The 22,400-nt window shown below is 53.0% G+C and overlaps 1 protein-coding gene across 1 annotated transcript in view; it reads left to right on the forward strand.

Moving 5' to 3' along the window:
* LOC132833932 (B-cell receptor CD22-like) overlaps positions 1–22,400 on the forward strand; it is an 89,434-nt gene that overhangs the window by 56,345 nt on the left and 10,689 nt on the right. The window contains exons 6-14 of the mRNA XM_060852611.1: positions 2,269–2,619; positions 4,120–4,416; positions 7,283–7,555; positions 8,576–8,860; positions 9,759–10,034; positions 10,638–10,904; positions 11,851–12,120; positions 12,980–13,255; positions 20,802–20,889. Of these exons, the coding sequence (XP_060708594.1) occupies positions 2,269–2,619; positions 4,120–4,416; positions 7,283–7,555; positions 8,576–8,860; positions 9,759–10,034; positions 10,638–10,904; positions 11,851–12,120; positions 12,980–13,255; positions 20,802–20,889 (2,383 nt within the window). The remainder of the gene's footprint in view (positions 1–2,268; positions 2,620–4,119; positions 4,417–7,282; positions 7,556–8,575; positions 8,861–9,758; positions 10,035–10,637; positions 10,905–11,850; positions 12,121–12,979; positions 13,256–20,801; positions 20,890–22,400) is intronic.

The raw sequence follows: 22,400 nt of genomic DNA on the forward strand, positions 1-22,400 counted from the left end.
CCATGGCCAATCCACCCTTACCTGCACATCCCTGGGCACTATGGGACAATTTCCCATGGCCAATTCACCCTAACCTGCACATCCCTGGACACTATGGGACAATTTCCCATGGCCAATCCACCCTAACTTGCACATCCCTGGGCACTATGAGACAATTTCCCACGGTCAATCCACCCTAACCTGCATATCCCTGGGCACTATGGGACAGTTTCCCATAGCCAATCCACCCTAACCTGCACATCCCTGGGCACTATGGGACAATTTGCCATGGCCAATCCACCCTAACCTGCACATCCCTGGGCACTATGGGGCAATTTCCCATGGCCAATCCACCCTAACCTGCACATCCCTGGACACTGTGGGGCAATTTCCCACAGCCAATCCACCCTAACCTGCACATCCCTGGGCACTATGGGACAATTTCCCATGGCCAATCCACCCTAACCTGCACATCCCTGGACACTATGGGACAATTTCCCATGGCCAATCCACCCTAACCTGCACATCCCTGGGCACTATGGGACAATTTGCCATGGCCAATCCACCCTAACCTGCACGTCCCTGGGCACTATGGGACAATTTGCCATGGCCAATCCACCCTAACCTGCACATCCGTGGACACTATGGGACATTTTCCCACAGCCGATCCACCCTAACCTGCACATCCCTGGACACTATGGGACAGTTTCCCATTGCCAATCCACCCTAACCTGCATATCCCTGGACACTATGGGGCAATATCCCACAGCCAATCCACCCTAACCTGCACATCCCTGGACACTATGGGACAATTTCCCATGGCCAATCCACCCTAACCTGCACATCCCTGGGCACTATGGGACAATTTCCCATGGCCAATCCACCCTAACCTGCACATCCCTGGGCACTATGGGACAATTTCCCATGGCCAATCCACCCTAACCTGCACATCCCTGGGCACTATGGGACAATTTCCCATGGCCAATCCACCCGAACCTGCACATCCCTGGGCACTGTGGGACAATTTCCCATGTCCAATCTACCCTAACCTGCACATCCCTGGACACTATGGGACAATTTCCCATGGCCAATCCACCCTAACCTGCACATCCCTGGGCACTATGGGACAATTTCCCATGGCCAAAGGCATCTGGATGGGGACGTGGATAGGGAGGGTTTGGAGGGATATGGCCCAAATGGGATGAGATTATTTCGTACCATTGGTTGGCATGGAGGAGTTGGGCCGAAGGGTTTGTTTCTGCGCTGTCCATTTCTCTGTCTCTAGAAGATATAGCGATTTCTCCCCATTTCCCAGCCCCACCCCCTTCATACCCCTCAGGATACTGTGGATTTCAATCAGGTCACCCTTTCACTCCTCACCTCCAGTCGGATCGAATCCCATCTTCCTTCGAACACCAAACCATTCTTTTCCTCTGGTAACCCTTCCCCAAACCACTCCCAACACTCCTCCTCATAGAAGGAGACCAATATGCGAAATGTCCAGATTACAGAGGAGGAAGTGATGGATGTCGAGAAATGGTTAAAGGTGAATAAATCCCCAGGACCTGATCAGGTGTACCCGAGAACGCTGTGGAAAGCTAGAGAAGTGATTGCTGGGCCTCTTGCTGAGATATTTGTATCATCGATATATGCAGGTGAGGTGCCGGAATACTGGAGGTTGGCATACGTGGTGCCACTGTTTAAGAAGGGCGGTAAAGACAAGCCAGGGAACTATAGACCCGTGAGCCTGACCTCGCTGGTGGGCAGGTTGTTGGAGGGAATCCTGAGAGTCAGGATATACATGTATTTGGAAAGGCAAGGACTGATTCGGGATAATCAACATGGCTTTGTGCGTGGGAAATCATGTCTCACAATCTTGATTGAGTTTTTGGAAGAGGCTGGTACAATTGCAACATTTAAGAGGCATCTGGATGGGCATACGAATGGGAAGGATTTGGAGGGATATGGGCCGGGTGCTGGCAGGTGGGACTAGATTGGGTTGGGTTATCTGGGTCAGCATGGACGGGTTGGATCGAAGGGTCTGTTTCCGTGCTGTACATCTCTATGACTCTATGACTCCATGTTCTCTGGATGTAGCCCCGTATAACTGAAGCATAACCCACTGTCTTCTCCTGGTAATGAACGTTCCCCAAGCTTTCCTGATTAACAGCTTCACCTACAGATTGACCTTCTACGGTCCATGCACTCAGACTCCCAGATCCCACTGCGTCCCCGCGCCCCTGCAATCTCTCAGCATTTCGATAATGTGTGTCTTGTCTTTTTTAACAGAGCAAGGCTCTTGGGCAGTGTGGAGCCCCCTGGTAGTGCGGGCTCGCACAGGCTCATGCGTGGTTATCCCGTGTGAGTTTACACACCCTCACAGATTACCAGGCAAGGTGGAGAGGATTGGGATGTGGCTGCAGGACCATCACTTCAGCGGGGATAAGGTTTATCACAACGACGGGCCGGGAAAAGCTGACTACCAAAGGCGGGTGGAATTTCTCGGAGACTTGGAGAGTGGGAATTGTACTTTGAAGATGAAAAATCTAACCAGCAACGACAGCAGGAATTATTACTTCCGGATTGAAATAGGTGTTCACAAGTGGTCCCACCAATCAGGGAGCCGTCTGGTAGTTTCTGGTGAGTTTCTCCCTGAGTCACTGTCTCGTCCAGTGTCAGACCCCGTTCACTCTCTCCTCCTCTGACCCTTTCTCTGTGTCTCCTCAAACTCGACAGATTTCGCAGCACACTTTTTTTTATTCTCTTGCTCTCCGTCACACTCTTGCTTTCAATCTCTCTCTCTTTCCCTTCCTTTCACTCTCACATTTCCTTCTCCTCTTCCCCACATCTTCTTCTATCCATCCCCCTCTCTCTCTCGCTCTCTCTCTACATCTCTCTCGTGCTCACACACACACCCTCTCTACATTGTTTACTTTCTCCCACTCCATCTCCTTACCCATCTCTCTCTGTCTCTCTAGATATCTCTCTTTCAACACTCTCTCACCTGATGAAGGAGCGTCGCTCCGAAAGCTAGTGCTTCCAATTAAACCTGTTGGACTATAACCTGGTGTGTGATTTTTAACTTTGTACACCCCAGTCCAACACCGGCATCTCCAAATCATGATTCTCTTTCCAATCACTCTCTCTGTCTCCTGCACTCTCACTCGCTCTTTCTCCCCTCTGGCTCTCCTGTTCCTCTTCACTCGCTCGCTCATTCCAGCACCTCCTCTCTCCCTCTCAGTCGCTCAATCTCTGATTCTCATTCCTCTTGGTCCACATCCAGGGAATTATCACCTGCTCCATGTCTCCTTCTAACTCTCTTCATCTCTCACACGAACCAAACCACACATCATGGTGTCAGACAGGACACTGCAGCACTCCCTCAGCACTGACCTTCCGACAGTGCCCACTCCCTCAGCACTGACCCTCCGACAGTGCGGCACTCCCTCAGCATTGACCCTCCGACAGTGCCCACTCCCTCAGCACTGACCCTCCGACAGTGCCCACTCCCTCAACACTGACCCTCCACCTGTGCGATGTTCCCTCCTCCCTGACCCTCCGACAGTGCCCACTACCTCAGCACTGACCCTCCGACAGTGCAATGTTCCCTCCTCCCTGATGCTCAGACACTGCAGCGCTCCCTCAGCACTGACCCTCTGACAGTGCGGCACTCCCTCTGCACTGACCCTCCGACAGTGCGGTGCTCCCTCAGAAATGACCCTCTGACAGTGCCCACTCCCTCGGCACTGACCCTCCGACAGTGCCCACTCCCTCGACACTGACCCTCCGACAGTGCCCATTCCCTCGGCACTGACCATCCGACAGTGCCCACTCCCTCAGCACTGACCCTCCAACAGTGCCCACTCCCTCAGCACTGACCCTCCGACAGTGCGATGTTCCCTCCTCCCTGACCCATCGACAGTGCCCACTCCCTCAGCACTGACCCTCTGACAGTGCGGCACTCCCTCTGCACTGACCCTCCGACAGTGCCCACTCCCTCAGCACTGACCATCCGACAGTGCCCACTCCCTTAGCACTGACCCTCCGACAGTGCCCACTCCCTCAGCACTGACCCTCCGACTGCGGCGCTCCCTCAGCGGTGGATCCATTAATCGATTCCCTGATCTTTTTGCTCCTCAGATCTTCCTGAAAAGCCGGATATCATTGGGCCAATGACAGTGCAGGAGGGGATCCGGACGACGATGACCTGTTCTGTGCGGAGTCCCTGTCCTGAGGATATCCCGGTTTTGACGTGGGTCAGCCCTTTCACTGAGGTGTCTGAGATGCGCAGCTCCTACCAGGATAACCTGTGGAACTATTCCCGCAGCATCTCCTTCACCCCACAGTTTGAGGATTTGGTTCTGACCCTGAGATGTCTCGCCCATTTTGGGACAGATATTCCTGCCGTCGACACTGAGGTGACCCTCAGCCTGCAGTGTGAGTATCAGAGCTTTGCCCTCTCCTTTAGCCTGTCCCATACTGCAATCTCCCAGGTGGAATGATACATACTGACAGATGGAGGCCTTTCGGCCCATTCTGGTTGTTCTACTGTTCTGCATTCGAAAGCCTGTCCGTTCACTTTGTTATGAAGTGGACGGATGTACTATACCTTTAAGAGAGATTGTTTTGTCGGTGAGAGTTTTCAGGCTCCTGTCATGTGACTAACCAGAGTGTACCTGAAAATTGAAAATATGTAACATTTGGCTGTACAAATCTCAATTGTTTTGACCGCCATTTGAACTTTACTAATGAGTTTCAATTATGCCCCGGATACTAAAATCCAATCGAACTTGATTTTTACTATTTTGACAACATCAAACCAATGAGAGAATCCGACGTTTTGGGTATTTTTAAAAAGCAGACAGTTTGGAAGCCAGACAGAGAGAGAGAGAGACAGCACCAACTGCCATTGAGAGATTCCCTAAAAAACATTCTCTATCAAAGGTACCTTTTTCACTGAAACATCTCTGCAGCAGAAGACCAAGTAGACCCAGGGAGATCGACAATCAGGGGAGATGACAGCCCCTCTCTTGTTTTGAAAATGAAGGTGCTGTAAATTTAATAGGTGTTTTTATTGGATCAGTATATTGTTATAGAGTTGGAGGGAGATAACACACCTTTCAGATAAAGGAAGCCGCAAGTTGGAAAAAGTTGTTGTTTGATGTTCGCTTTTAGAGATAAAGAATGGATAGATATTTTTTCCTTTAAGTAGTGGAATTTGAGGAGTTCTCACTCACTCATAGTTTAATAGATTATGAGGCGATGTGAGCTTTTCTGGGCATTTGTTTTAATTAATAGACGGGTTTCCTGTCATGTCAGAATGACTTTAAAACAGGGAGGGCTTTCTGAATATTGATGTAGACGTAAAGAGCAGGCTCAGCTGCCTGAATGGAATGGCTGGCAGATGGTTCTGGTCCAGAAGTGGTACACTCCGCAAATGGTTGCGAAAGGGATACCTGAGTTTTGGTTGCTGTTTTGACAACAAGTCAAATTTAACCAATCAGTTTAAATTATGCCCCAGGATGATAAAACCCAATCGAGTTTGGGTTTATTGTTTTGACAACTTTGGACCAATGACAGGGAATGATGTTGGGGGAGAGGGGGTGTATAAAACGCAAGTATTTTGAAAATTTGTTCAGAGAACAACTGCCACTAGACAGCAGAGCAACTGTTGGAGGGCAGACTGCCCTTCTAACATCTCACTCTCAAAGGAGTTAAAAAAACACACACTGAATCCGAAAGGTACCTTTTTCTGTAAAACACACTCGCAGTAAAACCGATCAAGACAACTGAGCAGGGTCAGCAGTCGGGAGACTGAGGACAGCAGAGAAGACAGAGACTGTGTGGGGCGGGAGATGAAGGTAATGTGAAGTTTAATAAGTGTTTTATTGGAACAGCATGTTCCAATTAGAGAGTTCGGGTCAGATTGTTCGTATTCAAGATAAAGGGGCTGGATTTGTGAATAGCTTTTGTTTATTGCACAAGATTAGAGTCAAGAAAGTAAATTGTTATTTTCTTTAGATAGTGGAAATTCGGAGTTCTCCGTCACACGCTGACATGTTAACAGATTATAGAGCATTCCTGGGCGTTTGGTTTTGTTTAACAGAGGGGTTTGGCTTCCAGACTGGAATACACGTTCTGCAGCTTATCCTGCACACTATGTTCCAACAGTTCACTTGACGTTCCCAATAACTCCCTGTCCCTTGTCCTCCCGCAGCAAAACTGACTCCGATTAATTCTCACACTTTTCAATTCACAAAAAACATGTCCCGCAGTATTTCGGGGTCAGATTCACGATCATGATATTCCTCCAGTCCCGCCACACCCCTCCTGATTACCATAATCATGTCCCGCCCCTACACCGCCTCTGTATCTCTGTAACCCCCTCCAGCCTCAACACCCCCTCCTTATCTCTGTAACCCCCTCCAGCCCCTACATCCCATCCCTTTCTCTGTAACCCCCTCCATCCCCTACACCCCCTCCCTATCTCTGTAACCCCCTCCAGCCCCTACATCCCATCCCTTTCTCTGTAACCCCCCTCCAGCCCCTACACCCCCTCCCTATCTCTGTAACCCCCTCCAGCCCCTACATCCCATCCCTTTCTCTGTAACCCCCCTCCATCCCCTACACCCCCTCCCTATCTCTGTAACCCCCTCCAGCCCCTACACCCCCTCCCTATCTCTGTAACCCCCTCCAGCCCCTACACCCCCTCCCTATCTCTGTAACCCCCTCCAGCCCCTACACCCCCTCCCTATCTCTGTAACCCCCTCCAGCCCCTACACCTCCTCCCTATCTCTGGAACCTTCTACAATCCCAGACTCTCAAGTATCCCCCAATTCCCAGCGTTCCACCATTGGGGCTGTGCCTCACGTGCCTGGGAGGTCAGAGCTTTGGAATACCCTCTGGAAATCTTTCCACCTTCTCTCTCTCTCTCACGCACACACACTCATCTCTGTCTCTCTCTCTCACTCTCTGTCTCTCTGTCTCTCTCTCACTCTCTGTCTCTCTCTCTCTCTCTCCCTCACTCTCTGTCTCTCTGTCTCTCTCTCTGTCTCTCTCTCGTACTTTCTCATGGTTTCTGTCTCTGTCTCTCTCTCTCTCTCCCTCTCTTTCTCTCTCTCTCTCTCCCTCCCTCCCTCCCCGACTCTGTCCCTCCCTCCCACTGTCTCTCCTCCTTACAGCTCAACACTGACTGAATGTTTCGGGTCCTCTCTCCCTGACCCCCCCTGAGGTGACTGAGGTGTGACCTTCTCGAGAGTGACCCAGAGTGAATGGCTCACTCTGTCTGTCTGTTCACTTTCAGATAAACCTCGCAATGTCAGTATCTCACTGACCGAGGGATACCAAGGCAGACTGCAGGAAGGGGACTCTGTTACCTTACGGTGTGATGTTCTCTATACTCAACCAGCCGTCACTGGGTATTCCTGGTATCAGGACGGAGTTCAGCTCCCCAGCGCTTGGGGTCAAACCACGGAAATCAGAGACATCACCTACTCGCAGTTTGGGGAATATTTCTGTGAAGCGAGGAACACCATTGGGAGCGGCAGGTCGGAGGGGATTGAACTGAGAGGGCAGTGTAAGTGCCACAGATCTCTGTGTGGAGGGTTATTGGGGGAACAGAGTCTCGTTCAGGTACCCCTGACATGGCAGTGAGGAATTACTCCCGGTAGGATGGGGATAACCAGAGGGAGATGGAGGGAAGGCCTAAGGCAACACAATGTGAGGTGAGCACAAGTGGAAAACTGGGAGCATATAAACTGAGTGTATACCCCTCAGTTAGACCCACACACACAGCACTGTGCACAGCTCCCCAGACTGTATATCCCTCAGTTAGACCACACTCACAGCACTGTGCACAGCTCCCCAGACTGTATATCCCTCAGTTAGACCACACTCACAGCACTGTGCACAGCTCCCCAGACTGTATATCCCTCAGTTAGACCCACACTCGGAGCACCGTGAACAGATCCAGTCTCTGTATTGCATCAATGATCCCAGAACCCAAGGGGTTAAAACTGTCGGGAGATTGTGAACAGATTGAGGCTGGTTTCTCTTGAGGGGAGGGGCTGAGGGAGCGACCTGATTGAGGGGTTTACAGTTCTGAGGGGGGGGGGGTCACTCGGGTAGATGGGCGAAGGGAGAGACCGGAACGAGGGGCCGCTGGTAGGCGACAGACCCAAATAAATGCCATTGGTAATTTCGGAGAAACATCTTCACCCAGAAATGGCGCAGTGGGTATTCGTGACTCCCTCCCACAGGGAGTGGGGGGGAATGTGGGACTGACTCCCACAGGGAGTGGGGAGGGGGGGGAATGTGGGACTGACTCCCACAGGGAGTGGGGAGGGGGGGGAATGTGGGACTGACTCCCACAGGGAGTGGGGAGGGGGGGGAATGTGGGACTGACTCCCACAGGGAGTGGGGGTTCTACATGTGGGACTCGTGTTAATGTATTGAGGAGTGGGAGAGAAGGAGACGAACAGGGGTTGGTGACGGGGTTAGCAGAGGGGCCGAATGGAAAATTCAGTGACAATACCATCAGTAAAACATTTCCCACCATGTCAACATTAACCGGATTGGTAACAAATCTCTGTTTCAGATAAACCGAGAGATTTTCAGACTGTACACAGTGTGAATGGTGACGATAAGAGAGATTTAACGTCTGTGAATGAGCGGGACACTGTGAATATTAGCTGTACCAGTCAGAACAGCGACCCTGCAGTCTCAGGGTACAGCTGGTACAGACACACTCAGAACAAGCCAGTCAGCGGGCAGATACTGCTGTTTGAAAGCATCAGCAAGGACGACAGTGGGAATTATCAATGTGAGGCTAGAAACAACGTTGGGACAGGGAGATCACACACCATCACCATCAGAGTGCAGTGTGAGTATCCCCAGAAACACAGCTCCTGAATTCATTCGCCTGGTATTTCCAAACCTGGTCAAACAGCTTCTGGACAGACACCATTAAAGGGCACATGCAGATAGAGTGCGGCACTGTCGGAGAGTCAGTGCTGAGGGAGTGCCGCACTGTCAGAGGGTCAGTGCTGAGGGAGTGCCGCACTGTCGGAGAGTCAGTGCTGAGGGAGTGGGCACTGTCGGAGGGTTTGTGCTGAGGGAGTGGGCACTGTCGGAGGGTCACTGCTGAAGGAGTGGGCACTGTCAGAGGGTCAGTCCTGAGGGAGTGCCGCACTGTTGGAGGGTCAGTGCTGAGGGAGTGGGCACTGTCAGAGGATCAGTGCAAAGGGAGTGGGCACTGTCGGAGGGTCAGTGCTGAGGGAGTGGGCACTGTCGGAGGGTCAGTGCGGAGGGAGTTGATACTGTCGGAGGGTCAGTGCTGAGGGAGTGGGCACTGTCGGAGGGTCAGTGCTGAGGGAGTGGGCACTGTCAGAGGGTCAGTGCTGAGGGAGTGCCGCACTGTCAGAGGGTCAGTGCTGAGGGAGTGGGCACTGTCGGAGGGTCAGTGCTGAGGGAGTGCTGCACTGTCGGAGGGTCAGTGCTGAGGGAGTGGGCACTGTCAGAGGGTCAGTGCTGAGGGAGTGGGCACTGTCGGAGGGTCAGTGCTGAGGGAGTGGGCACTGTCGGAGGATCAGTGCTGAGGGAGTGGGCACTGTCGGAGGGTCAGTGCTGGGAGAATGGGCACTGTTGGAGGTCAGTGCTGAGGGAGTGCCGCACTGTCGGAGCGTCAGTGCTGGGAGAGTGGGCACTGTCGGAGGGTCAGTGCTGAGGGAGTGGGCACTGTCGGAGGGTCAGTCCTAATGGTGTTGGGTGTTTATTTCCAGATGCTCCGACCAGTGTCCGAATCACATTCCCGTCTTCAGTTCGAGCTGGAACGTGGACATCCCTCAGCTGTCAGTCTGATGGCCATCCAGCAGCATCTTCCTATCACTGGCGGAAGGTGTGTCCACACGGTTTGATGTCTCTCTGTTCTGGGAGTCAATGGAGGTCTCAATGTTCATTCTACGCTTCAGTTCAAGATGTTGGCTGTGAGTTCATCTGTACAGCGAGGAACTCCATGGGTGAAAAGGATTCTGATCCCATCCGACTGGATATTCAGTGTGAGTGTCATCAGTGTGAGAGTCCCACTCACCAACAAACTCTCACATTATACTGAGCCCACACTTCATGTACCTCTCTATCTCTGTAACCTCCTCCATCCCTTCCACCCCCTCCCGATCTCTGTAACATCCTCCAAACACTACACCCTCTCCCTATCTCTGTAACCTCCTTCAATCCATACATCTCCTCCCTACCTCTGTAACCTACTCCAATCCCTTCCACCCCCTCCCTATCTCTGTAATGTCCTCCATCCCCTCCACCTCCTCCCTATCTCTTTAACCTCCTCCAGCCCCTACACCCCCTCCCTATCTCTTTAACCTCCTCCAGCCCCTACACCCCCTCCCTATCTCTTTAACCCCCTCCAGCCCCTACACCCCCTCCCTATCTCTGTAACCCGCTCCTGCCCCTACACCCCCTCCCTATCTCTGTAACCCCCTCCAGCCCCTACACCCCCTCCCTATCTCTGTAACCCGCTCCTGCCCCTACACCCCCTCTTTCTGGTGTTCCCCCACCCCACCCCTCAGAGACCCCCTGTCTCCTGTGGACCAGGATATGTGAGGGATTCTGAAATCTCGGAATAATGTCTCTCTCTCTCCCCACAGACGGACCGAGAAACGTGGAGATTATTTCTGAGGATACAGTGATGGAGGGGACCGAGATCACGTTAACGTGTCGAGGTGAAGCCAACCCCCCGGTTCATACCTACAGCTGGGGGAAAATGTGCAACAGACAACGGAAAGATCTGCGAGAAAATACCGACACGATTAGGATTCAACCCACCAGGAATGATGCATCTTGTAGCTACATCTGTACAGCACGGAATTCTGTCACCTCCCGGGATTCTACACCCAAACATATTAATGTACAGTGTAAGTAAAGAGGGTGTGGGATATACAGAAAATAGCCCCCAGTCCACACTCGGAGCACTGTGCACAGTTCCAGTCTCCGTATCCCTCAGTTAGACCCACACTCGGAGCACCGTACACAGTTCCAGTCTCCGTATCCCACAGATGGACCCACACTCGGAGCACCGTGCACAGTTCCAGTCTCCGTATCCCACAGTTAGACCCACACTCGGAGCACCGTACACAGTTCCAGTCTCCGTATCCCACAGTTAGACCCACACTCGGAGCACCGTGCACAGTTCCAGTCTCCGTATCCCACAGTTAGACCCACAATCGGAGCACCGTGCACAGTTCCAGTCTCCGTATCCCTCAGTCAGACCCACACTCGGAGCACTGTGCACAGTTCCAGTCTCCGTATCCCTCAGTCAGACCCACACTCGGAGCACCGTGCACAGTTCCAGTCTCCGTATCCCTCAGTCAGACCCACACTCGGAGCACCGTGCACAGTTCCAGTCTCCGTATCCCTCAGTCAGACCCACACTCGGAGCGCTGTGCACAGTTCCAGTCTCCGTATCCCTCAGTCAGACCCACACTCGGAGCTCTGTGCACAGTTCCAGTCTCCGTATCCCTCAGTTAGACCCACACTCGGAGCACCGTGCACAGTTCCAGTCTCCATATCCCACAGTTAACCCCACACTCGGAGCACCGTACACAATTCCTTGGTCATTATAATGTCAGTGGAATAGTCAGGCATTAGAGAGGAAGATGCAGTTGAGAATGAGAAATGCTGGAACGTCAGCAGATGGGCTGAATGGCCTGTTTCACGATGTAAGGATTGAGGAGTCCTGGTGGTCTCTCTCTCTGAAATGATGTCAGTGCTCAGGGGCAGCATTTATTTGGGGATTTGGGAGAATGTTCCACAGCTTTATCCCTCTCCCTGACCTGAATCGAGCTGTAATTCCTCTTATAGATGGTCCTGGAGATGTTACCATTGTTCGCAATGAGCCACGGGGAGAGGTGAAGGAGAGAGAGCGGGTTACCCTGACCTGTAACTCCAGGAGTAATCCAGGAGCTCTCTACACCTGGTATAAGGACAGTGTGAACACAGCAGCTAACAAGGGGACAGGGAACATCCTGACCATTCGCTCCATCACCCCAACGGATTCTGGAGATTATTACTGCAAAGCGGAAAATGTTATTGGAAGACAAACTTCAAAGAGCTTCAGGATCGAGGTGCTCTGTGAGTGACATTCCCAGGTTGACCTTTTCCCAATGTAAACACCCCGGTCTCTGTCACTACTCACTGCATGAGAGCTACTTATCCAAAACGTCACTGTCCCCCGGTCTCTGAACTCACAGCGAGTCCCTTTCCCCAATCACCCTCCTCTCACTCCCTCTCCTGCATCATTCCCCAGTCCAGCAACACATTGATAGTAAAACTCCCATTCTTGGCTTTCAACACCCTCCATCACCCCCTCCCTATCTCTGTAACCCCCTCCAGCCCCTACACCCCCTCCCAATCTCTGTAACCCCCTCCAGCCCCTACACCTCCTCCCTATCTCTGTAACCCCCTCCAGCCCCTACACCCCCTCCCTATCTCTGTCACCCCTTCCAGCCCCTACACCTCCTCCCTATCTCTGTAACCCCTTCCAGCCCCTACACCCCCTCCCTATCTCTGTAACCCCCTCCAGCCCCTACACCCCCTCCCTATCTCTGTCACCCCCTCCAGCCCCCACACCCCCTCCCTATCTCTGTCACCCCCTCCAGCCCCTACACCCCCTCCCTATCTCTGTCACCCCCTCCAGCCCCTACACCCCCTCCCTATCTCTGTAACCCCCTTCAATTCCAGACCTTTTAACCTTCCGTGATTGCTGAAGCTCTCCTCTGGATTTCTGCTCTGACACCTCTCTGCTGTTCCCCCTCTCTCTGTCGTTGTCCTCCTTATAAACTGAGCCCTTTGACTGAAGAACTGTCCATTTATCTGCCCTGTGGGATCTGTGACTGAATTTCCTGTGACTTCGCCCCTTGCAATGTTTCCCTGAGTGAGTGATGCTCAGGTAATGCTGTCTCTCACTGAGGGTCTTGTCCCTTTCTGTCAGATGCCCCTCGGAACATGAAGGTGTCGATCTCCCCATCGGACAGTGCGATTTACGACGGTGATAACATCACCCTGAGCTGCACCAGCGACAGTAACCCCCCAACCAGCTGGTACAAGTGGGTACGGAGCCAGGGAGGGAGGTCTGTGACTCTGCCCTCATTCAGGAGAGACCTGACCTTGTACAGAATCACTTCCAAACAGGAGGGTGTGTACTCCTGTGAGGCGGGGAACACGGTCGGTGCCAACAAGTCGGAGGGTCGCAGGATAGAGGTTGTGAGTAAGTATGGAGCCCTGATATTGACCTCTGACCCCCTGCCCTCACCCTGAGTGATCAGTATAGCCTCTGTCTGGGTTAACATTGCTGTACTCCCAGGGCAGGATGGTTCCCTGTCTGTTATTCTCACTGACTCCCCCACCATCAACATCCTGGGGGTTGCCACTGACCAGAGACCCACCAGGACCCACCACCTCAACCCAGCGGCTCCAAGAGCAGGTCAGAGGCTGGGAATCCTGCAGCGAGTAACTCCCCTCCTGACTCCCCCCAAAGCCTGTCCCCCCATCGACAAGGCCCAAGGCAGGAGGGGGGAGGGAATACTCCCCACTTGCCCCTGGGTGGGGGCAGCTCCAACAACACTCGGGAAGCTCCACACCATCCAGGGACAAAGCAGCCCCTGGCCCCACACCCACAAACATCCCCTCACTCCCCCCACCCCCCCCTCAGTAACAGCAGTGTGTACCATCCCCTCCCTCACTCCCCCCACCCCCCCTCAGTAACAGCAGTGTGTACCATCCCCTCCCTCCCCCCACCCCGCTCAGTAACAGCAGTGTGTACCATCCCCCCCTCAGTAACAGCAGTGTGTACCATCCCCTCCCTCCCCCCATCCCCCCTCAGTAACAGCAGTGTGTACCATCCCCTCCCTCCCCCCATCCCCCCTCAGTAACAGCAGTGTGTACCATCCCCTCCCTCCCCCCACCCCCCTCAGTCACAGCAATGTGTACCATCCCCTCCCTCCCCCACCCCCCCTCAGTAACAGCAGTGTGTACCATCCCCTCCCTCCCCCACCCCCCCTCAGTAACAGCAGTGTGTACCATCCCCTCCCTCCCCCCACCCCCCCCAGTAACAGCAGTGTGTACCATCCCCTCCCCCCCACCCCCCCCCCTCAGTAACAGCAGTGTGTACCATCCCCCCCTCCCTGCAAGTTCCCCTCCGAGCCCCTCCCCATCCCGACTTGGAAATCTATTTGTCGTTCCTTCCTGGGTCAGAATCCTGGGATTCCCTCCCCCAGGGACATTGTGGGTCTACCCTACAGCACATGGGCTGCAGCGGGTCAGGGAGGCAGCTCACCCCCACCTTCCCAAGGGGGGGGGCAACTAGGGACAGGGAGATAAACACAAGTCTGGACAGGAAGGGCTTTCCCCTGATTTCTCTTCACAGACACTGCCAGACCCGCTGAGTTTTTCCAGCAACTTTTGTTTTAGTTCCTGCTTTCTGGCATCCACGGTACCTTCAGTTTTTACTGGGGTCTTAAATGCTGGGGCCACATTCCAGAATCGAATTTAAACCCTTCCCTAACGCAGGCAGAAGGAAGGGGGCTTAGGGCAGTTTGTGGCGCTCTCTCATTAGCTCAGTGCTTTACCTTACACTGAAAGACTGGAGCGACTGGGCTTGTGTACCCTTGAGTTTAGAAGACTGAGAGGGGATCTGATTGAGACGTATAAGATTATGAAAGGATTGGACACTCTGGAGGCAGGAAACATGTTCCCGCTGATGGATGAGTGCCGAACCAGAGGACACAGCTTAAAGATACGGGGTAGACCATTTAGGACAGAGATGAGGAGAAACGTCTTCACCCAGAGAGTGGTGGCTGTGTGGAATGCTCTGCCCCAGAGGGCAGTGGAGGCCCAGTCTCTGGATTCATTTAAGAAAGAGTTGGATAGAGCTCTCAAAGATAGTGGGATCAAGGGTTATGGAGATAAGGCAGGAACAGGATACTGATTAGGAATGATCAGCCATGATCATATTGAATGGCGGTACAGGCTCGAAGGGCAGAATGGCCTACTCCTGCACCTATTGTCTGTTGTCTATTGCCCCGAGATGACGGGTGGGAGGATTGGACAGTGTTCGACGACCGGTTAATTGCTTCTTTCTCAAAGAAAAGTTTTCTCGTCTCAGAGTGAGCAGGTCGATGTTCAGTCCAATTGCACCCTGAAACGTGGCGCTGAAAAGCAATGCATCCAGTCAGGCTACTAATCCCCGGGATTTACCGGGAATAAGAAGCTTATCCCGCTACATCCCTGCGAATTCTGACATGATCAAAGTCTCAAAAGGCAGGGTGAAAAGTCACGAATTATTGTCCCTGGAGGGAATGGATGAAATGTCGGATTTCCCTGGAGCGTCGCAGGCTGAGAGGTGACCTTACAGAGATCATCAGCAAAATGGACAGTGTAAACCGACAAGGTCTTTTCCCCAGGGTGGGGGAGTCCAGGGCTAGAGGGGCCGAGGTTCAAGGGGAGAGCGGAAAGGGACCTAAGGGGCAACGTTTTCCCCCAGAGGGTGGTACGTGTATGGGATGAGCTGCCAGAGGAAGTGGTGGGGGCTGGTACAATGACAGCATTTAAGAGGCATCTGGATGGGGACATGGATAGGAAGGGTTTGGAGGGATATGGGCCGGGGGCTGGCAGGTGGGACTAGATTAGGTTAGATTCCCTACAGTGTGGAAACTTGCCCTTCGGCCCAACAAGTCCAACCACCCCTCTGAAGAGAAACCCACCCCAAACCCATTCCCCTACCCTATACTTACCCCTGACTAACACACCTAACACTGTGGGACAATTTCCCATGACCAATCCACCCTGACCTGCACATCCCTGGACACGATGGGACAATTTCCCATGGCCCATCCACCCTAACCTGCACATCCCTGGACACTATGGGACAATTTCCCATGGCCAATCCACCCTAACCTGCACATCCCTGGGCACTATGGGACAATTTCCCATGGCCAATCCACCCTAACCTGCACATCCCTGGACACTATGGGACAATTTCCCATGGCCCATCCACCCTAACCTGCACATCCCTGGGCACTATGGGACAATTTCCCATGGCCAATCCACCCTAACCTGCACATCCCTGGGCACTATGGGACAATTTCCCACGGCCAATCCACCCTAACCTGCACATCCCTGGGCACTATGGGACAATTTCCCACGGCCAATCCACCCTAACCTGTACATCCCTGGGCACTATGGGACAATTTCCCACGGCCAATCCACCCTAACCTGCACATCCCTGGGCACTATGGGACAATTTCCCACGGCCAATCCACCCTAACCTGCACATCCCTGGGCACTATGGGACAATTTCCCATGGCCAACCCACCCTAACCTGCACATCCCTGGGCACTATGGGACAATTTCCCACGGCCAATCCACCCTAACCTGCACATCCCTGGGCACTATGGGACAATTTCCCACGGCCAATCCACCCTAACCTGCACATCCCTGGGCACTATGGGACAATTTCCCATGGCCAATCCACCCTAACCTGCACATCTTTGGACTGTGGGAGGAAACCGGAGCACCCGGAGGAAACCCACACAGACACGGGGACAATGTGCAAACCCCACACAGACAGTTGGGAATCGAACCCAGGTCTCTGGTGCTGTGAGGCAGCCTGTGCTAACCACTGAGCCACCGTGACCGTCCCCCCACCCCCCATTAATCGAGGATATCTGGGTTAGCATGGATGAGTTGGGCCGAAGGGTCTGTTTCCATGCTGTACAGCTCTATGACTCTATGATTGCAAATCCTCTGACTCCGATGGGATGCATCCCTGGATATGGAAGGAAGCAGCTACAGGGATAGCAGAGGAACTTGTAGTGCTTTTCCAGGATTCCTCAAATTCTGGAGAATACCCAGAGGATTGGGAAATTACTAATGCAACACCCTTATTTATATAAAAGAACACAATGGAAAGCAGGCACACCTCTTGGTGTATTAGCTGAACATCTGTCATTGGGAAAATGTTCAAAACAAGGGATTAGATTAGAAATCCCACAAACTCCAGGTTAGAGTCCAACAGGTTGGAAGCACTCGCTCTCGGAACGCCAGTCCTTCATCAGGTAGTGGGGCAGGAGCGTAGGGCACAGAATTTATAATACAAGATCAAAGTGTCACGCAACTGATGAGATGTATTGGACAAACCGAGCTCGGTGTCAAGTCTTTAATCACTTAGAATAAGGATGCAGGTTTCAATTGATTAATATGTAAATCCCAGAACTTGTTTAAAATCTCCTTCTCCGAGATAACTTAAGGTTTCGCATTTTTAAAAAAAGTGACATCTCAGCTCTGACGATGCATTAAAGGCATGAGGTTAGAGTCTGTCTGTCTTGAGTCAGACTGGTTCTGTTTCTGAAGTAGGAATTTATAAAAAATATCAAATCTCTCACTCGGTGTTGCATAATTTTTAACTTTCATTCCAACACCGACACCTACACGTCATGAGTACAGAACGTTGAGAAAGAAATTGTACGATCAAGAAAAGTTGGAATGACACCGTGAAGGGGTGGGTCATGCCTGAGAAATTTACAGGAATTCTCTGAGGAGGAACAAACGGAATAGATAAAGGGGAAGGTGTGGATGTATTATATTGAATTTTTATAAAGGTGTGGGGCTCACGGGAGGTTGAGTGGAGGACTTCAAGACCTGGTTGTGGGGAGTTGGGCATCTTTTTAAAGTGAGATTTAACAAAGACACGAGGGGCAACTGTTTTCCCCAGAGGGTGGTCCGTGTGTGGGATGACCTTCCTGAGGAAGTGAGGGGGAGGGGGACAGTTACAACGTTTAAAAGGGATTTGGATAAGGGCATGGACAGGGAAGGGTTGGAGGGAGATGGGCCACGAGCAGGCAGTGGGGGGGACTGGGTTAGTTTGAGGAATAGGGTCAGCACGGATTGGATGGGCTGAAGGGTCTGTTTCTGTGCTGCGTGACCCAGTGACTCTATCAGGCTGTCTAATAAATGGTGATGGAGGTGGCATATGAGCGTGGAGAGGCGATTGACAGACAAACAGAAGACAGGGAGGTGGGATAAGAGGGAGAGTTTCAGAATGGCAGCCTGTAACAAGGGGAAAGTCATGGGGGGTCAGTACCAGGGCCACCTTGATTGACATTACTGAATGTCCTAAAGCTGAGCATGCTAATACCCAGGGGAATGCAAGTCTCATCGAGACCAAGAGATGTACAGCATGGAAACAGACCCTTCGGCCCAACCCGTCCATGCTGACCCAGACATCCGAAACTAATATATACCCGTTTGCCAACACTTGGCCCACATCCCTCCAAAGGGGAAAGTGAGGACTGCAGATGCTGGAGGTCAGAGCTGAAAATGTGTTGCTGGAAAAGCGCAGCAGGTCAGGCAGCATCCAAGGAACAGGAGAGTCGACGTTTCAGGCATAAGCCCTTCATCCCGAAGATTGCTGAAGAAGGGTTCATGCCCGAAACATCGATTCTCCTGCTCCTTGGATGCTGTCTGACCTGCTGCGCTTTTCCAGCAACACATTTTCAGCCCATATCCCTCTAACCCCTTCCTATCCATGTCCCCATCCAGGTGCCTCTTAAATGTTGTCATTGTACCAGCCCCCACCACTTCCTCTGGCAACTCATCCCATACACGTACCACCCTCTGGGGGAAAAAGTTGCCCCTTAGGTCCCTTTTATATCTTTCCCCTCTCACCCTAAACCTATGCCCCTCTAGTTCTGGACTCCCCCACCCCAGGGAAAAGACCTTGTCTATTTACCCTCTCCATGCCCCTCATGATTTTATAAACCTCTATAAGGTCACCCCTCAGCCTCCGACGCTCCAGGGAAAACAGCCCCAGCCTGTTCAGCCTCTCCCTGTAGCTCAAACCCTCCCTACTTCCTCAGAAATGTTTTCTGCACCACTTAAAGTTGTGCAATGTCCTTCCTGTAGCAGGGAGATCAGAATTGGACACAGGATTCCAAAAGTGACCGAACCAATGTCTTGGACAGCCGCAACATGACCTCCCAACTCCTGTACACCTGAGACCCACAATGTCCCTGAGGGAGGGAATCCCAGGATTCTGACCCAGGAAGGAACGACCAATAGATTTCCAAGTCGGGATGGTGAGGGGCTCGGAGGGGAACTTGCAGGGGGGTGGGGTCCCCATGTACCTGCTGACCCTTGTCCTTCCAGATGGAAGGGGCCGTGGGTTTGGAAGGTGCTGCCTGAGGGTCTTTGGTGAGTTTCTGCAGAGCATCTTGTAGCTGGTACAACACTGCTGTTACTGAGGGGGTGGGGGTGGGGGGGGGGGGATGGTACACACTGCTGTTACTGAGGGGGTGGGGGTGGGGGGGGGATGGTACACACTGCTGTTACTGAGGGGATGGTACACACTGCTGTTACTGAGGGGGGGTGTGGGGGAGAGGGGGGGATGCTACACACTGCCGTTACTGAGGTGGGGGCGGGGGGAGGGAGGGGATGGTACACACTGCTGTTACTGAGGGGGGGGGGGGAGGGGATTAGATTAGATTTTTTTTATATGAAATCGTGAAGATTAGATTAGATTAGACTTACAGTGTGGAAACAGGCCCTTCGGCCCAACAAGTCCACACCGACCCGCCGAAGCGCAACCCACCCATACCCCTAACCTAACACTACGGGCAATTTAGCTTGGCCAATTCACCTGACCCGCACATCTTTGGACTGTGGGAGGAAACCGGAGCACCCGGAGGAAACCCATGCAGACACGGGGAGAACGTGCAAACTCCACACAGTCAGTTGCCCGAGTCGGGAATTGAACCCGGGTCTCAGGCGCTGTGAGGCAGCAGTGCTAACCACTGTGCCACCGTGCCGCCCTATTGGTACAACACTGCTGTTACTGAGGGGGGGTGGGGGGAGGGAGGGGATGGTACACACTGCTGTTACTGAGGGGGGGTGGGGGGGAGGGAGAGGATGGTACACACTGCTGTTACTGAGGGGGGTGGGGGGAAGGGAGGGGATAGTACACACTGCTGTTACTGAGGGGGTGGGAGGGAGGGGATGGTGCACACTGCTGTTACTGAGGGGGGGTGGGGGGGAGGGAGGGGATGGTACACACTGCTGTTACTGAGTGGGGGGAGGGAGGGGATGGTGCACACTGCTGTTACTGAGGTGGGGTGGGGGGAGGGGATGGTACACACTGCTGTTACTGAGGGTCGGTGGGGGGAGGGAGGGGATGGTACACACTGCTGTTACTGAGCGTTGGTTGGGGGAGGGAGCGAGGGGATGTTTGTGGGTGTGGGGCCAATCCAGCAGGGACTGCTTTGTCCCTGGATGGTGTCCATGGCAATCACAGATAGGGAAGAGACTGTAGCTTTCCCAGTGCCACCATCATCTTCATCTTCAACGCTGTACTGTCATCAGTGACCATTCCCACTACTGACCTTCTGATGGAGGGAAGGTCATTGATGAAGCAGCTGAAGATGGTTGGGTCAAGGACACTATCCTGAGAAACTCCTGCAGAGATGTCCTGGAGCTGAGATGACTGACCGTCCAACAACAACAATCTTCCTGTGTGCCAGGTATGACTTGGACCAACGTAGAGTTTGCCCCCTGATGCCCATTGATACCAGTTTTGCCAGGGCTCTGTGATGCCACACTCGGTCGAATGCAGCCTTGATGCCAAGGGCTGTCCCACTCCCCTCCCCTCGGGAATTCAGCTCCTTTGTCCATGTTTGACCCAAGGCTGGAATGAGGTCAGGACCCAAGGAGCATGAGATTTTAATTTGTGGTGATAATCTTGTGATTAACTTTCTCCATCACAGGAAGGTCATTCAGACTCTTAATTGGAATTAGCATGGGACTACTGGGCTCCGTTATCACCGTGGTTTTGGTGGTCATGTGTTACAGAAGGTAAGCATATTTAGATCTGAAAATGTGTTGCTGGTTAAAGTACAGCAGGTCAGGCAGCATCCAAGGAACAGGAAATTCGACGTTTCGGGCAAAAGCCATTCCCCTCATTCCTGATGTAGGGCTCTGGCCCGAAACGTCGAATTTCCTGTTCCTTGGATGCTGCCTGACCTGCTGTGCTTTAACCAGCAACACGTTTTCAGCTCTGATCTCCAGCATCTGCAGACCTCACTTTTTACCACAAACATATTTAGATCACACCCTCAAATACAATACAGAGCAACATTTGAAAAGATTTCTATCAAACCCCAGTTAGTCCCTTCTCGGAGCACCGTGCACAGTTCCAGTCTCCGTATCCCTCAGTCAGACCCACACTCGGAGCACCGTGCACAGTTCCAGTCTCCGTATCCCTCAGTCAAACCCACACTCGGAGCACCGTGCACAGTTCCAGTCTCTGTATCCCTCAGTCAGACCCACACTCGGAGCACTGTGCACAGTTCCAGTCTCTGTATCCCTCAGTCAGACCCACACTCGGAGCACCGTGCACAGTTCCAGTCTCCGTATCCCTCAGTCAGACCCACACTCGGAGTACCGTGCACAGTTCCAGTCTCTGTATCCCTCAGTCAGACCCACACTCGGAGCACTGTGCACAGTTCCAGTCTCCGTATCCCTCAGTCAGACCCACACTCGGAGCACCGTGCACAGTTCCAGTCTGTATCCCTCAGTCAGACCCACACTCGGAGCACCGTGCACAGTTCCAGTCTCCGTATCCCTCAGTCAGACCCACACTCGGAGCACCGTGCACAGTTCCAGTCTCTGTATCCCTCAGTCAGACCCACACTCGGAGCACCGTGCACAGTTCCAGTCTCTGTATCCCTCAGTCAGACCCACACTCGGAGCATTGTGCACAGTTCCAGTCTCTGTATCCCTCAGTCAGACCCACACTCGGAGCACCGTGCACAGTTCCAGTCTCCGTATCCCTCAGTCAGACCCACACTCGGAGCACCGTGCACAGTTCCAGTCTCCGTATCCCTCAGTCAGACCCACACTCGGAGCACTGTGCACAGTTCCAGTCTGTATCCCTCAGTCAGACCCACACTCGGAGCACCGTGCACAGTTCCAGTCTCCGTATCCCTCAGTCAGACCCACACTCGGAGCACCGTGCACAGTTCCAGTCTCTGTATCCCTCAGTCAGACCCACACTCGGAGCACCGTGCACAGTTCCAGTCTCCGTATCCCTCAGTCAGACCCACACTCGGAGCACCGAGCACAATTCCAGTCTCTGTATCCCTCAGTCAGACCCACACTCGGAGCACCGTGCACAGTTCCAGTCTCCGTATCCCTCAGTCAGACCCACACTCGGAGCACCGTGCACAGTTCCAGTCTCCGTATCCCTCAGTCAGACCCACACTCGGAGCACCGTGCACAGTTCCAGTCTCCGTATCCCTCAGTTAGATCGAAACTGAACAGCCTTGGCGGCAGGTTTCTCTCGAGGAGAGGAGTCTGAGAGGGCG

Source organism: Hemiscyllium ocellatum, chromosome 38 (genome assembly GCF_020745735.1).
Source record: "Hemiscyllium ocellatum isolate sHemOce1 chromosome 38, sHemOce1.pat.X.cur, whole genome shotgun sequence".
In the NCBI taxonomy this organism is placed as follows: domain Eukaryota; kingdom Metazoa; phylum Chordata; class Chondrichthyes; order Orectolobiformes; family Hemiscylliidae; genus Hemiscyllium; species Hemiscyllium ocellatum.